The following is a 15,029-nucleotide window of genomic DNA, read 5'->3' as shown; positions in this document are numbered from 1 at the left end:
ATCTTCACATTTGAGTCTAGCAGATGTACTAGAATGACATTACATGTTTCCCAACAATCTATTTTGGAGCTTTTCTTCTCCGTACAGTTGTTTTCTTATTTTGTGTTTCTTTGATCTGCAACACACTTTCTGTATTCAGTGATGATTGTCATTTTGTCTTCACCTCTAATGAAAATGTATCATTTCATTGCCTCGCAGATGACGTTCAAATATATCAACCAATAAAAACAAATCAACGAGCCTCTGTTCAGGTCCTGTTAGAAGGAGAGCTCTGGAATCACCTATGACTCAGACAGCTGGAACCACGCACCTGTGATGTAAAATGCGTGGTTCCAGCTGCCTGAGTCATAGGTGGATTCTCCTGGAAAGGCGATGACAATTCTTAGAGCCCACAGCCTATTAGGGCCCACACACAGCCCCCAATAGTATCTAGGACTTGTGCATAGACTTGACTAATATGTACTCATACTAATGAAGCTAAAACAAAGCCACGCAATGTTTGAATTTTAACACTTTCAATAACCCACTTGGCCCCTTCTTAAAAATGGTTCATTCTTCCTCGAGAGCATGAGTGAGCAAACTCCAGGAAATAGTGAAGTACTCATTCATCCATTCATTGTCTGTAACCGACCGCTTATTTTTTTCGAATTCTGGGAATGACAAAATGACGAATGTCCAGAATTTCCACAACTAAAAGAAGGACAGACCACTTTTTGTATCCTGACATGAAAATTCAAATTAGGGAATTTTTTTATATCTCTCATGAGATAGAGTGTGACAAACAATACTGATGTGGTGGAATGGACACAGTTCCAGCATAAAATTTGAATTTGCTGGCCTTCTTAGTGGTGGCTTTTCAAGCTTGCTCAAGCTTTGGGTTGTGGAATCATCATTGTATCAGCAGACAAATAAAAATCCCCTTACCAAGCTGCCAATGTCTCTTATCTGTTCTAGTCCATCCCCTGCAGAACATTATATATAAGGTAAAAAAAAAGAAAGATATTCACTTTTCAGAAATTACCATATTGTATTTTGTACTGCCTCTGTAATACTCACAAAACAGATATGATCTTGGAGGTATTCATGTCATGTATTATTTATTATTTGGAGCTTTACACAGTTTATACTTACATTTTGGACCATTAAGTTAACATATTTAACTGTTATCTTGTCCATCCGTGGGCTGTCTGCAAGGTCAGAAAGGTCAGTGCATCACCAAGGATTCAACCCAGCAACAACTTCTTTCATTCAAAGAGGCATCTTACTGCCTACCCAGTGATATCATCTTACCGGTAACACTGGGACATTGTCTGACTCCCGGCTGCCCATTTTGCGGCTATGCTTGGCATTTTCACACTTTAGTTGGATGTTTGCACATTCAGGGTCATGTGTGTGTGTAACTCGTCTCGCACCTAGACTGATAGGGGGGATTAGAGTCCAAACCGTGTCATATGTATGAAGAAACAATTACCTGATGTGTTTTGTTTGTGTCCTCAGTGCGTGAGCTGCCAGAGGCTCAGGTGAAACAACTCAAGGGGTGTTGGGTTTCTACATGGTAGGGCTTGGCTGGCCTCTTTCAGCTACAGTTACTAGGCTTTTCTCATCATTAATTTATCTGCACCCCCAAAGCTCTGGCTGACTGGTTTGTTAGGTGATTGGTCAGCTAAGCGGGGGGAAGGACGGGACAGTCAGAGCAGTGCGGTACCAGGGCTCCCACAGAGGAGCAAAACCCGAGCTAGGGCTGATGCAGAACGGGGAGGATATGAGCCCGCAGGACTCCAAGGCAGCAGGGGCCGAGGCTATGGAGGAGCACAAGGCCCAGAGTCAGGCGTGTGTGGAGCCCACAGCACCTCCACTTCCTCCCCCTTCACCGCCACCGCCAGGGCCACCAGAATATTCAAGGCCTAGGCTCATCTTCCACACCCAGCTGGCTCACGGAAGTCCAACAGGCCGCATCCATGGATTTACTAATGTCAAGGAGCTGTACGCCAAGATCGCCGAAGTGTTCAACATCTCACCCTCAGAGGTACAAATGGCTAAGAATGTAATGGGAATGCCCAGATATGCAACACAAAGGTTAATGTAATTAAATTGTATCCCCATCATGCTTTTCTGGTCAGTCCAGTTGTATATAGGTGTTAGGTTTCCATTCTGGGCTTTTCTTTTCCATGATGCACTATTGAAGATCATTTGTCCTTGCTACTGTCTGCTAGACTTTGTACTTCCCAGCGCCTTGGCAAATGAATAAGAGAAACAAATAATCAGATGTTTTGTAGTCAGTAAACACCCACGCATGTAACACAGGGTTACGTATGGGACTTTAGAGTAAAATGTAGTCGTGTGATAGGAATTTTGCCCTGGTAGTTATCCTATTCTAAAGTAGAATAAATGAATTAAGAGCAAAAAAACTTACGGCTATACTTTTCAAAATTACAGTCAGTCATTGGAATTTTTTTTTTCATACACTGGGTGTAATGTGAATCTACAGTCGGTAGAAACGCTCCAATGATCCTACAAATAATTGACTTATTCTGATCCAGCATAACATTACAACCCCTGACAGGAGAAGTAAATGACATCGACCATCTAGTGACAATTCAATGTTCTGCTCCGAAACGTTTGGACCTGGCATTCCTGTGGATGTTACTTAGACATGTACCACCGACCTAGACCAGATCAGGCACCCCCACCGAATAGCAATGCCACTCCTTGATGGCAGCCGTCATCTCTAGCAGGATGCAACCTGATAAAAACACACACACACAAACAGTTTAGGAACAACTTATAAAATCGTGAATAACAGCACAACTGATCAAGTGTCTAAGGAATACACTGGAACAAGCCTGATCCTTAGAGGCCCCTCCCCTCAACCCACAGAGCACAAAGACCCACACTAACAACATCCTGTGGGCATTCTCTGATGAGTTCTGCAGGCACGAGGGATACCTACACAATATTAGGAAGGTGGTAATGATGTTGTGCCTGATTAATGTATGCACTAGGTTAGTATAACATTAAACTCAAACTATACAGTCATATGAATCATGGTATTGTAAATGTATTCCCTGCCTGCGATGCCCTTTATTATCCTGCTTCATAAGCATTTCTATACACCTCTGATGTAAAATGCGTGGTTGCAGCTGTCTGAGTCATAGGTGGTCATTGGCTGCAGAAGACCCACGTCCATACACTGACGAGTCTCAGCTGTTTTGGAAGCACAAGGGAGACCTACACAATATTAGGAAGGTGGTCATAATGTAATGCCTGATCGGAGTATTTGATGCTTGACAAAGCTCCTCATGTGGCGCACTACGTTCAGTGTACATTAAGCACGATTAAGTGCGCCACATGACTCACATACTAACCTTTGTGTGTAAAAATGTAATAATTAATCCACAAATTAATATTTTACTCCACATTACACAACTGCTTTGAAGTAAACACTTTGTCTTGTAACCCTGTAAATTAAATAAACTGCAGACTGCAGCCAAAAAGGCCAAAATCTTGCAGACCCATGTTACATCCTCATCTCAGTGCACAAAAACTGTGACAATAAAGTATTCGAGACCAGGATTACATTTAGATTACGTCTATCCCGAGCAGCTGGTGGTAGATGTAATAATGGACTGATCATGGAAAGACGAGTAAACGGATGAGGAAAACGTGCATGTAAATTCTGGCCTTCAGCTTGTGCCTTGTATTATTTTGTTTCATTGCAGAAATCTGTTTACTGAACTAGCAATAAGTCTAGTAAATGCCGTCACGTTAGGCAGTAACACTATATATAACACAGTCTGCAAACAAGGAAGGAGGAAGTTGGAACTGTAAGAGAAGTAAAATAAATAATACGGTCACATAAACCGTTACTATAAAATGTACTTCGTCATTCCTTTAAATTTCATAGTTATTCCTTTGTTCCTTTGTTACGTGGCCCTGTGAATTATAGGCTGTGTTGTATAACGCTTTCGATAAGACAAGACCACAGTAAGAGTGGCATGGGTCGCTCACTATGAAGCTAATATAATAAACTGTTAAAACATTTGAACCCCTTTGAGAACGTGGATAATATTGATGGTTGGCATGGTTGCAGACGTTGCGCTGCATTCCACGATATATCACTTTAACACCCTCGGCCAAATCACAATAGCTATTTAGCACCGGCTTATCAGCAGTTTTTTTTATGAAGGCCACAGTGAAGGCTTTTCTTATCTGTGTATCGGTTGAAGATAAATCACTACAGATGAAGTGATGTGGTATCACCTAGGTAACACTGTCTGTCAACCACCGGCCCACGGTTATGTTGCAAGTCCTGTTTCCTTTTCTTGCACAAATTGCATGTGGTTTATGTTGTTTATATGAATGATTTTTAAACACTTCCTTCATTTCTTTTATCTATTGAGTGATGTGAAATCACAGTCAGGGTTCCACGGTACTTAGCTGTTCCTCACAATTCAAACATCCTGTGTATTTGACAGTCTACTTTGAGATTGTATGTTGCATGTGTAACACTTCAAAGCTCGTCTCCCAATTAGTTTCCGGGTTGGCTGACACTTAAATGATATTTTTATCTAACGATACTCCCTTTCGTGTATTCTGGGATGGGGTTTCTATAACAGTCGGTATATCTAAGACTGCGCGCAAGACTGTTACAAAACAGTCGAAAAGTGCAACAGTTTCCTTGACCTTGCGGGGACATGGCAGCAGCATCTGATACTGCATAGCCAGAGAAGACCTTGGACTGCACCCGGGCCGTTTCACTTGTAAATATAATTACAGCAAACAGGAACTGCTCGGAGATAAGAGTTCCGACAGATTATGTTGAGTTTCCTTTATGAATTATCTAGTTTGAACTTTAGCTTCATATGTCAAGTTAAAAGCCTTCTTTTTTCTGCTCTAAACTGCTCTAATGCACGCATTAGGAATAAAATCACTTTTTCAGACTACATGAGTCTACATGCTTTTCTGGTTTATTGTTTATTCTTACACATCTGTTTTGAAATATATATAGGATCTTAGTGAATAATCAGCATGCATTGAGCTTGTCATATTCATGGCTCAAGACAAAATGGCCACAATTCCCCTTGCAAATAGTTTGGCTCTAGTGCCATCTGCTGTTGAATCTGTATTACTGCACAGCCAAAGAAATTATGATGCGATGCATTTGCTTTTGTAAAAGGAGGGAAAAACAGGAGGAAGAAAATTAAAGACTAAAGGGGGCAACAAGCAGACAACAAGCAGTCACTTAGTTTTATGGCATACAGATTAAATGGTAATGTGGTTTTAATTCCAACAAAAGTGTTCACACGGTTTAAGATTGTGTTAAAAGCACTGGTTCCTTTGCACTTTTATTTATTTATTTATTTGTTTCTCCATTTCGTCCCCTCAGATCTTGTTCTGCACTCTCAACTCTCACAAAGTGGACATGCAGAAGCTACTGGGGGGACAGATCGGGCTGGAGGACTTCATCTTCGCTCACGTCAGAGGGGAGACCAAAGAAGTGGAGGTGACGAAGACGGAAGATGCATTGGGTCTCACCATCACAGACAATGGAGCTGGATATGCTTTCATTAAGGTGAATGACAGGTGGAGCGAAACAGGATGAAAGGCTCAAAACTTAAGTTGCTTGAGAGTTCTGTTAAGGCCTATTCTGGAATCATCACATTAGCTTAAACCCTTGTTGAATAATGTTGGTATCACTGTCTTTCTCTCAGAGGATAAAGGAAGACAGCACCATAGATCGACTGAAGACTGTATGTATTGGCGACCACATCGAGGCTATTAATGACCAGAGCATCGTTGGGTGTCGACACTATGAGGTGGCTAAGATGCTGAAAGAGCAACCGAGAGGAATACCCTTCACCCTTCGTCTTGTGGGGCCTAAGAAGGCTTTTGGTGAGTGGCGCATGATTCGTGTTGCCTGGTATATGTGGTCACGTGTACAATGGACAGCCACCAGACATCACTGATATAGACATTAACATCAGCCTCCGAACTGAAGTTACAGCTTTAGTCAATGAAGCCACAATATGCACCACTAATGCTCACTAGTCTTTGCAATATTTTGACAAAAAAGATTAATTTCCCCTCTTTGGCAATCTCTAGTGCTTGTGTTCAACATTTCTCCTCTTTTGATTGCAATTTCTAGCACACAGAGTAAGCAGACGATAGAGCTGGCACGAATGTGGCATCATGAGATGAGTGATGAGCTGCTTTGTGGTCCAAAGTCATCTGACTTAGACTTAGACCACAATGATCCACGGGGGAAATTACTTTGTCGCAGTAGCTTTGTTGCACATAAAAGTAAACACTCTTAAAAAGAGATATAAAGAAAAAAGATTAAAAAAAAAATATGATCATATTAAAATAAAATAAAAATGATTATTATCTAGCAAAATAAACAGTGCAATCAAAAAAATGTACAGAATAAATAGCAAGTAGTTGGCAAAAACAGTGTGTAAGGTGATGTGGTTGTTTGGCCAGTTCCATAGCAACAGCGGCATGGATCTTGTCGCATGGCATTTCCTTGTCCTTGTCGCTGAGGGAGGGATGAAAACACCAACAGAGTGTGTCAACCCATAGAGTCCCGAAGCTCGGCACAGACGCACTGTGGTCAGTACGAACCAGTTCTCCAACGCCCTTCCCGTGACACAAGCGCAGATCAAGATCAAGATCAAGATCAAGATCAAGATCAAGATCAAACGCACACAGTCCATCCATTCTGCCACCTAAGACCTCACGTTCCCCTGTGAATACAGATGGCACCTAGCCCCAAACTCCAGCCCGGCATCCCCAGCACCTCTGCCGAAGTTCAGCGGGGATTGCAGGCCTCACTCTGGGCATCTCAGGGGATACGGACAGCGCTAGCAGCTGATCGCAGGAACACACCACCGGACACAGCCAAAAACAGAAAGTCCAGAAAAAGCAAAATAAAAGCAGCACAAAAAGGCAAAAACAACCAAAAAACATTTTGACTGGTTCAAGGCACAGGAAAGTCAGACCAAAAACAACCAATAACACACTAAGAAAACCCTAAAAACTGTTTACATCACAGGACTACTGGCGACATGCAGCCACTCTTTCAGGCGCAGTTTTCAAAAAAAAGTCGTCAGTACGTGCTGAAGGGCATTGGTGCTCCAAAGTACTTTTCCGTAACTCATCGGACAAACAGGAAGAAGAGACAGGAACAGTTTATTGGCAGCCAGTGACTGGCTGATTGCCAGTGAGCCAGGAAAAGCTGTTGCACTTAACAATTATTTCAAGGGAATTACAAAGGTGTTGGTGCAAAAATGGCTGAGCATATTTATGGCTCAGTTAGGAATAAAATAACCCTAATCATCTCAACTGTGTCCCTAACTCCAATCCTAAAATAATTGTAACCCTTTACCTAAAGGTTTTAACGCCTTTTTTTTAAGGTTTTGAGGTAACCATGACAACCAGTGCCACACAGTGACAAAATGACTCCACACAACCTAATGTAAACACTTCACGTCTACGAAGACCATTTATGACAGAACTGATTCATCTAATGTTGAGGTTAAATACTGCTACTAAGAGAAACATATAAATGCTGAATAAAAATGTTTACTAAAAGTGTTTTCACCTCATTAAAAAGCTGGCCAACATTCACTCCCTTTCAACATTTAAAACGTCACCGGTGCCGTAGTATCATGGTCCTTACGCACACATGCTTGTATGGTTAACTTTGTCGGGACCTACATTGACGTGATGCATTCCTTGGCCCCCTACCCAAACCCAACTCAACTCAACTAACTTCCTGATACTAACCCTAATGAATACTCTAACCCTAACCCTCATCCTAATCCCAACCCTAACCCTCATCCTAACCCTAATCACCTAGTCTTAACTGCCAAATAACCTTGTAAAGAAATGTCCTCACTTTGATTTAGTAACTTAAACTGGTCCTCAGAAAGATAGCTGTATAATAGCACACGCACACACATACACATACACAACACACATAGACAGAGAAAGATGGAAAAACAGGGTGAAGGCATCAATAGATTTATAGAGTTTACAGTCACACAGCAGTGGGTGTCAAGAGAACTGTAAATATTTGATCAAGATGTGCTTGTTGTGCTTTCCTGTTGCTATAGAGCTAAAAAAGCCACTTTTATTCAGACCACGCCACAGTCATTTATCTACCACAACTAGAAATGGGCGAACAAGTTCATGTTGCACCAGTCATTTGGCCAGATCATACACTGGCTTCTTCTTATTTTTATCTCTTACTGTATATATTAGTTGATATTAGCGACATTACGCTGCATGTGATGTCCGGGTTACCCTTTAGGTTTATAATTTCCAGAAAGGTCTCATGTGTAAAACGTTCAATGAGTGCTTTATTTATTGCATCTAGTTTAGCACATCTGAAGGGAAAAAAGGGAAGTCCGCTGTTCCCAGTGGGTTGGAGCCTTTCTGTCCACAGCTTTGCTTATCAGATGGGAAACCAAATCCATGGACAAGCTGCTGACTTCCTGTCACCGTATATTGTCTTTGTTATGAGAGATTCCAGCAAGTAGTCGCGTACTCATAGAAATATACAATGGAAAGCAACCAGGGCTTATTAAAAAGAAAAAGAAAAATCATTAGTAGTCACTGGGAAAATTTAGCTTAATCATCACCTTGTGTTTGAGATTAATTGTGTTCCATATATGGTGTGTACTAGCTGCTGTGTCGTACTTGTGTTGTTCTTATCTCCTCTTGCCTGGAAGTCCATCGGGGATTATGAAATAACAAAAGTTATGCATCCACCCATCCACCCACATTCATTTTGACAAATATATGGTAAAAAAAAACCCGCGCATGTTAAGTTAGAATAGTAACATTCACTTTTGAGACTTTGATAATATGTATGTAAATTAGTTTATACAGAAAAAAACAGTCTGAGAAACAGTTTAACAAAGACACAGAAATTGAATTTATTTATCTAAGAAATAAAGTAAATATGTGATGTAAATAAGTAAAATGTGTATTGAAAAAACAAAACAAGGACACAATTAAAAATCCATTCACTGGCTCATGAACTATTTCCCGTATAGTACAGAGTGTACAGGGTCTGACTGTGGGAGAGGATGAATAATGCATCCAAATTTAAGTGCTTTGAGCATCTAAAAATGGAAAAGCACAATATAAAACCAATACATTATAGTATAGTATAGCATAGTATAAAAATAGTATAGAACATATTTATTAAAATTAATTATTATTATTAAAAAATATATTTGTCACTGAAAAATGAATCCAATGCAGAGGGGCTAAAAATGCAGTTCCTTGAGTGACCAAAAGTGAGCCAATCCCTATACATAGACCTCCTCAGTGTCCCACTTTATAGCTGAAATAAGTATGTTTACAGTCTGCTACAAACATCTCTCTAAAACTGATTTCTCCATTCATGGCAACTGTAAAGGGGAGATCATTTCTATATAACTACATCATTTAAATTACATCTAGGCTTAAAGTTATATATAATTGACTAAGCGGCTGAGGCCCAAAAATAAACTGAATAATTAGGTGGAATAAATCACTATGACCTTCAAAACTGCCATTCAGAAACCCTTTGGTTCATGGTGTGGTCTGTTAATGGGTCCATCTATCCACCAGGCACATCTCTACTTCATGCCACATGCTGCATGCATTTTATAATGAAATAGGTTCACTGAAATATGTTTTGGCTTTACCGGTTTTACACTGAGTACTGTCAACGCTATTTATATACTACAAGAAAATTTTAAACTCACTGACCCATCCTCCCAGTCGGAGTGACTTAAGGTCATATTTGTGTGGCGTCACACTTCCAGCACTGTAGCCAGAATCAGGGTGTGATATTTCTGTAGACTTATGTGGAAGTGAAAAGTGAAAGCAAACTAGGGCTCCATCTTGAGGTGGTCATCACAACGGAGTTTAATTAGATTGACAATATTCACATGCAGCATTTGTTTTATGCTAAAATACAGGCACTCTGGTATTTAGTGTTCTGGGCTTAAATAACCCTAAACTATGTGGACGTGAAGCTTTGTCTGTTTGCCATCTGTTCTTCCTTATACTCCAATCTCTCCAGGCTATTTGTTACACATATTTGGTCAACTTCAGATAATGATGCCTTCCTGTTTAGCATCCAGCTGTGCAACAGTTGTTTCAGCGTCTGGAACATATGCTCCTATTCTTTACCCACTGAGTTTGCTATCAGAGTAGCTATTTCCGTGGCCACGGGCACCATTAAATTTCAGTCATTCCAGCTGAGGTTCCCACATTGATCAGGTGGCCTCAGCGTGGTTATAAATGTGATCTCCAACCTCCACTTGACACTGGCATCTTGGGTGAATTAATGATGGTCTGTTAAGGGTTATGATTTGATATTGCCTGCGGGACAAAAATCGCGTGGTGACCTGGATCTTTGACTTCTCATGTAAACACTTGTGGTCCGTGTCACTCTTTCCGCTGCTGATCTGACTGCTGCCTGGTCGTTGTTGGTCTTCTGCAACTATGCTGACATCAGTGTGGATTCTAGATAAACCCGTCGCCATCTCGGCGTCACAGCAAATGTCCCAAACCCTGAATCTCGGCCGATTTCTACCTTTATGATCAGCACAATTAGAGTTTCAGACATTGGAAGATTTGGTTCCAGGAACATTTTTATCTCATTGAATTAGATTTAGATCCTGTTATTTGAATAATTTCCCATGTGGGCAACATCCTTTTCTATTTGAGCATCCCAGCTGTTCAGTATTCCACAAAATTTTTCCCAGGGCATTGCTCTTTCAGCTTACACTGAATGCATTTTTAAGTATGAGCTGGAATTTAGGGCTTTTAATTCTGAAAGTATGTCTATTTTCTTAGAAAGTGATGTCCCATTAAATAAATGTAACTCGTGTAATTTTTTACACAAATCTGAGAGACTGGCAAGTCCAGTTTGGACCCTGTAAGTTCCAAACCATCGCAAAAACAAGACCCTGCCATTCAAAACCATTGGTGTTTCTTACTTTTACTGTCACTTTGCCAAAGTGAAAGTGAACACAGGAATATGTTAGTCCAGTGTAAACAATCTTTGAGATCTTTGTTTTTGTTTCTCTTTTTTCTCTTTTGCTCTAAACAGCCTTCTCTGCCTCTGCAAAGCTGTTAAAAGTGTGGCCTATCTTTATTCTGTCTCTCCTGTGTGGATAGAACAAAATAAGCTTAGTAGTAAAGACGGTGTCCATACAATGCAATAAAGTAAAGAAGACGTTACCTGATATCAATAATTTCATGTCCTCTATTCTTTTCTCTCTTGCACCAAACTCCTATCTTCTATTTTCTCTGCCACGAGCTCCTGTCCTCTAATTTCTTTCTCCTAGTCATGCAGTTCTGTGCTGCTACTGTATAGCATGTTCACTGCTGTGTCTACCTCTCCCCTCCTCCTCCATCTTCTTGTGAGTGTCCCCAATACATGCTTTTCTAAAAAAAAAGGCATCCTCTACAACAGCAGTGCACCAGGGGACTTCAGGGGAGGCATGGCGTGAGAAAAAAATAAACCTGAAAAACATCTGGCTAGCTAACTGCAGTGCATGCAAGGGACAAAATGGATAGGCCATCTCAGGTTAAAGTGAGATGACCCTGATTATTTAAAGTTTGGCTTTTCAATTATCGGTCCTGATGATGCATGCACAGCTTAATCGAGCTATGCTTTTCAGATTACTCATTCCTGGAAAAAAAAAAAAATGGTCAGATTAGAGTAGCACGTTACCTGCGTGTTACTCTGTAACTCTCAAACTGTCATGAAACATCATACAAATATGTAATTTGTGGAAGGACTGACCGACTTCACACAGTAGCAGTTTCCTGTGTGCACCCCCGATGCTGACCTCAGACATCACTCTGGGAACGGATCCATTTTTCTCTTGGGAATCAGGGACGTAGCATATTTAACAGATGCGCATTTTTACAAAAAGCCACAAGAGGGTGAGGTCAGGGTGTGTTTAGACTAGCCTAAACGTAGGGCAGGTGGGCCGACCTGCCATTGGGATGCATTTGCAAAATTACATAGAAGACATTAACTGCAGTTAACTGGAAACAGACAAGGAATCATACTGATACAGAACTCAGCCTTTACATGAAACCAAAGAACGGCTCAAAAATATCTTATGAACATGAGCATCTTAGTCATATGTTTTTGTATCTGGTTGGGATGCAGTATCACCGGCAGCTGCATTCAGAATAACTTGAAACTTCTTCCTCATAGGCAACAAAACTTTTGAAAAAATGACTCCTTGTGTCATCATGCAGCCAAGCATCACTTATTAATCCTGGAGTGCATGAATAAAAGCAAGCAGAAGTGGGAGCGCGTCCTCAGGTAAACCGCAGATAAATAACAGCCCGACCAGTCTGTAAAAGCTGAACGCTTTATCATTTCAGAGAAAATAAGTTCACATCCAAACAAGGGACTGTGAATTATGGGGCCTTACGTTGGTGTCAGCTAAATGCGTCCTTACCAAAAATGTACAGTGTGTGTGAAGGGATGTGTAGGAAGGAGCTTTGGTTTTGCGGATTCTCAGGAAATAGTCGAAGTTTAATTCAAAGTGACATGTCAGATTCTGAGTTTTCTTCTCACTGCTAACGTGACTACTAATACACAGTTTGATTAATGGGTGTCATCCTGCTTGTGTGATTAGATATGATTGGAATGAGGACCAGAGCTCCTAAGTCTAATGAGGGTAAGATGGTGAACGGGAAGGAGACGCTGCGTCTTCGCTCCAAGGGTGCTGCTACAGTTCAGGAAGTGGTGAGTTTCACACGCTCTTACGGACAATGACTGCCTTAACTTCCTGATGTCCTCAAATGGTCTCATGCATCCATCAATATACAGACACACGCAGAGCTATTATAGATCATCTGAAACTTTCTTTCACAACCAACGAGATATTAAATTTTTAACCTTATCTTGAATATCTCTTGATTTAAGGTTGTTGTTTTTTTTTATAATGAAGTGTTCACATGGGACTACACAGACCTGACCTGAACTGAAAAGAACATCCCCCGATTGACTCCACTCACAATACAAGCAAACAAACTAATCCCTTTCACAGGAAGTGTCCTTTCTAAACAAAGTACAGGATATTCCAAATAACTTACTTCAGTGCAGGACACTTCATATTAACATTAGCATGAACCCACGGGCAATATCCCTTAATTATGTGGGACGGAGAAGGACACTGTTTTTTAAAATAGGACACAAGCAGCTAAAGCAATACAGAGAATCTATAACGTGTGATGTGTTTATAAAACATAAAGACGAGTTATACACAATAACGCAAAGCGTTTTTGGCCCTTAAATGTTTTGGCATTAGGGTTTAAGCTCCCAGAGAGTTTCTGTCACCATATTTAGAGAGGGAACACCTCTTTGTTCTTCTGTGTGTTCTGCTAGCAGAATGAGTTTGAAGAACGGGCCACCAAGAAAGTGGACGACCTGCTGGAGAGCTACATGGGCATCAGAGACCTGGAGCTGGGTAAGACCACCTACGTAGTAACAACCCCTTAAAATAGGCTTTACCTTAGTGTCCATGTTTGGATGTAAGGAAGTGATCCGGTCCTGGACACATGTTCAAACACAAACCTAGTTCACGTTGCCTCACTGCCTCTTGATGGGTAGAAAATAAATGCCCCTCAGAGCTTATCACAAGTCATATTTTCCCTCAACAAATTTGACCTTCAATCTGACGTCACATCTGACATTTAGCATTTGCCACTTTGCGGAACAGGAAGCAGCATCATTTACAAAAAAAAAAATATCTCACTCCCGGTGAGATGCGTATCTCTTTTTATCTCTTTAACGCACATCTTATAGTCTTCCTCAACTGAGGGACTTTCCTCGTTTATCATGCAATGCATGTCATATTGAAGTAGAATTGAACGCTTCACAAAAAAAAGAGAAGAAAAAAACGAATATTACATGTACATAAGCTTCACAAGATGAAGAAAGGAAGAGAGGTTTAAAGTTCTGAGAATTTGAGAGCGAAAGGTGTTTACCCTTTCCCGGATTTTCATGGTGGCCTGGTTGTCAATTGACGCTTGGCCACATGAATCACATTTAAGATGGGTCAGTGACTTCTTAAAGTGCTCTTCACTCAGTTGTTTTGCTTTGCTCTTTCAGCAAAAAACATGTTTAGATGTGCAGACTAAGTGCATGGAGAGTCAAGATGAGAATGATGACAAGTGTCTGTCATGTTATAAGAGGGGTCTCAGACTGACTCTTGCAGGCATATAGAAAATGTTTGAGAAATCACGTTGTTTTGGATGAAACGTGTTCCTACTGACATAGTCACCATAAGAATGTAGTATTTATTCTCATTAAGCAAGCTATTTTTGTTATACATATTTCACTAGTATAATGTTGGTTCACAAACATAGATTGCCATCATTCTGGGGAACAGCCAGTACCTCTGTCATCGTCGTCTTTTGTTAAACCAAACAAAATGCTACTGCGGTCGTTTCTCGAGAAAAGACAGAAGGTCACACCAAATACCTTCCCAGTTTAGTTCCACAGAAAAGCTGCTCAGTATCAAAAAATAAACTGTATTCCAATTTCTACATGTTTGCTTTCTGTTCTGGCTTGGGTTGCTGAGAAATTAACTGAATATGTACATTCTTGCGTCGTCCCTTTTTCTCTGCAGCCACCACCATTGTGGAAGCGGGCAAAGACAAGAAGAACCCTGATGACTTTGCCGAGGCGTTGGACTCTGTTCTGGGAGACTTTGCTTTCCCTGATGTGTTTTTGTTTGATGTATGGGGAGCGATCGGAGATGTCAAAAATGGCAGAATGTAGACGTTTACTTTACACGGAGGAGAGACGGAGAGGGAGAGAGTGATCTCTGTCCTCTGGCATATCCACTTGTAACATGTAGAAGTGTTTTAATGTTGCCTTCCCAGTCTTTGCATTAATTCATAATCACTTCCTTTGCAATCTTGATGGGGACAACACTCAAATGTCAATAATTGTCACTCTCAATGCCTTTTCTGAATTTTGTCAAGTCTTTACA

General features: G+C 40.8%; 1 protein-coding gene across 2 annotated transcripts; it reads left to right on the top strand.

The window, feature by feature from the left end:
* The first annotated feature begins 1,541 nt into the window (after positions 1-1,541).
* On the top strand, positions 1,542-15,029 carry gipc3 (GIPC PDZ domain containing family, member 3). Of its 2 annotated transcripts, none has more exons than XM_047587620.1 (6): positions 1,542-2,026; positions 5,387-5,572; positions 5,712-5,892; positions 12,666-12,775; positions 13,421-13,499; positions 14,664-15,029. In XM_047587620.1, exons 1-6 carry the CDS (start codon positions 1,745-1,747, stop codon positions 14,813-14,815), a joined length of 990 nt encoding a protein of 329 aa, XP_047443576.1. In that variant the 5' UTR covers positions 1,542-1,744; the 3' UTR covers positions 14,816-15,029. The 2 variants fall into 2 exon arrangements, with proteins under 2 accessions (XP_047443576.1, XP_047443575.1); XM_047587619.1 differs by having other exon boundaries at positions 13,418-13,499.

Source organism: Mugil cephalus, chromosome 6 (genome assembly GCF_022458985.1).
Source record: "Mugil cephalus isolate CIBA_MC_2020 chromosome 6, CIBA_Mcephalus_1.1, whole genome shotgun sequence".
Lineage (NCBI taxonomy): Eukaryota > Metazoa > Chordata > Actinopteri > Mugiliformes > Mugilidae > Mugil > Mugil cephalus.
This window is presented reverse-complemented; position numbering and strand designations above follow the sequence as displayed.

Coding starts and splice junctions, on each gene's coding strand:
- gipc3 (XM_047587619.1), top strand. CDS start 1,745: ATGCAGAACGGGGAGGATATGAGCCCGCAGGACTCCAAGGCAGCAGGG. Junction 5,573..5,711: donor CTGGATATGCTTTCATTAAG/GTGAATGACAGG, acceptor TCTTTCTCTCAG/AGGATAAAGGAAGACAGCAC. Junction 13,500..14,663: donor CATCAGAGACCTGGAGCTGG/GTAAGACCACCT, acceptor TTTTCTCTGCAG/CCACCACCATTGTGGAAGCG.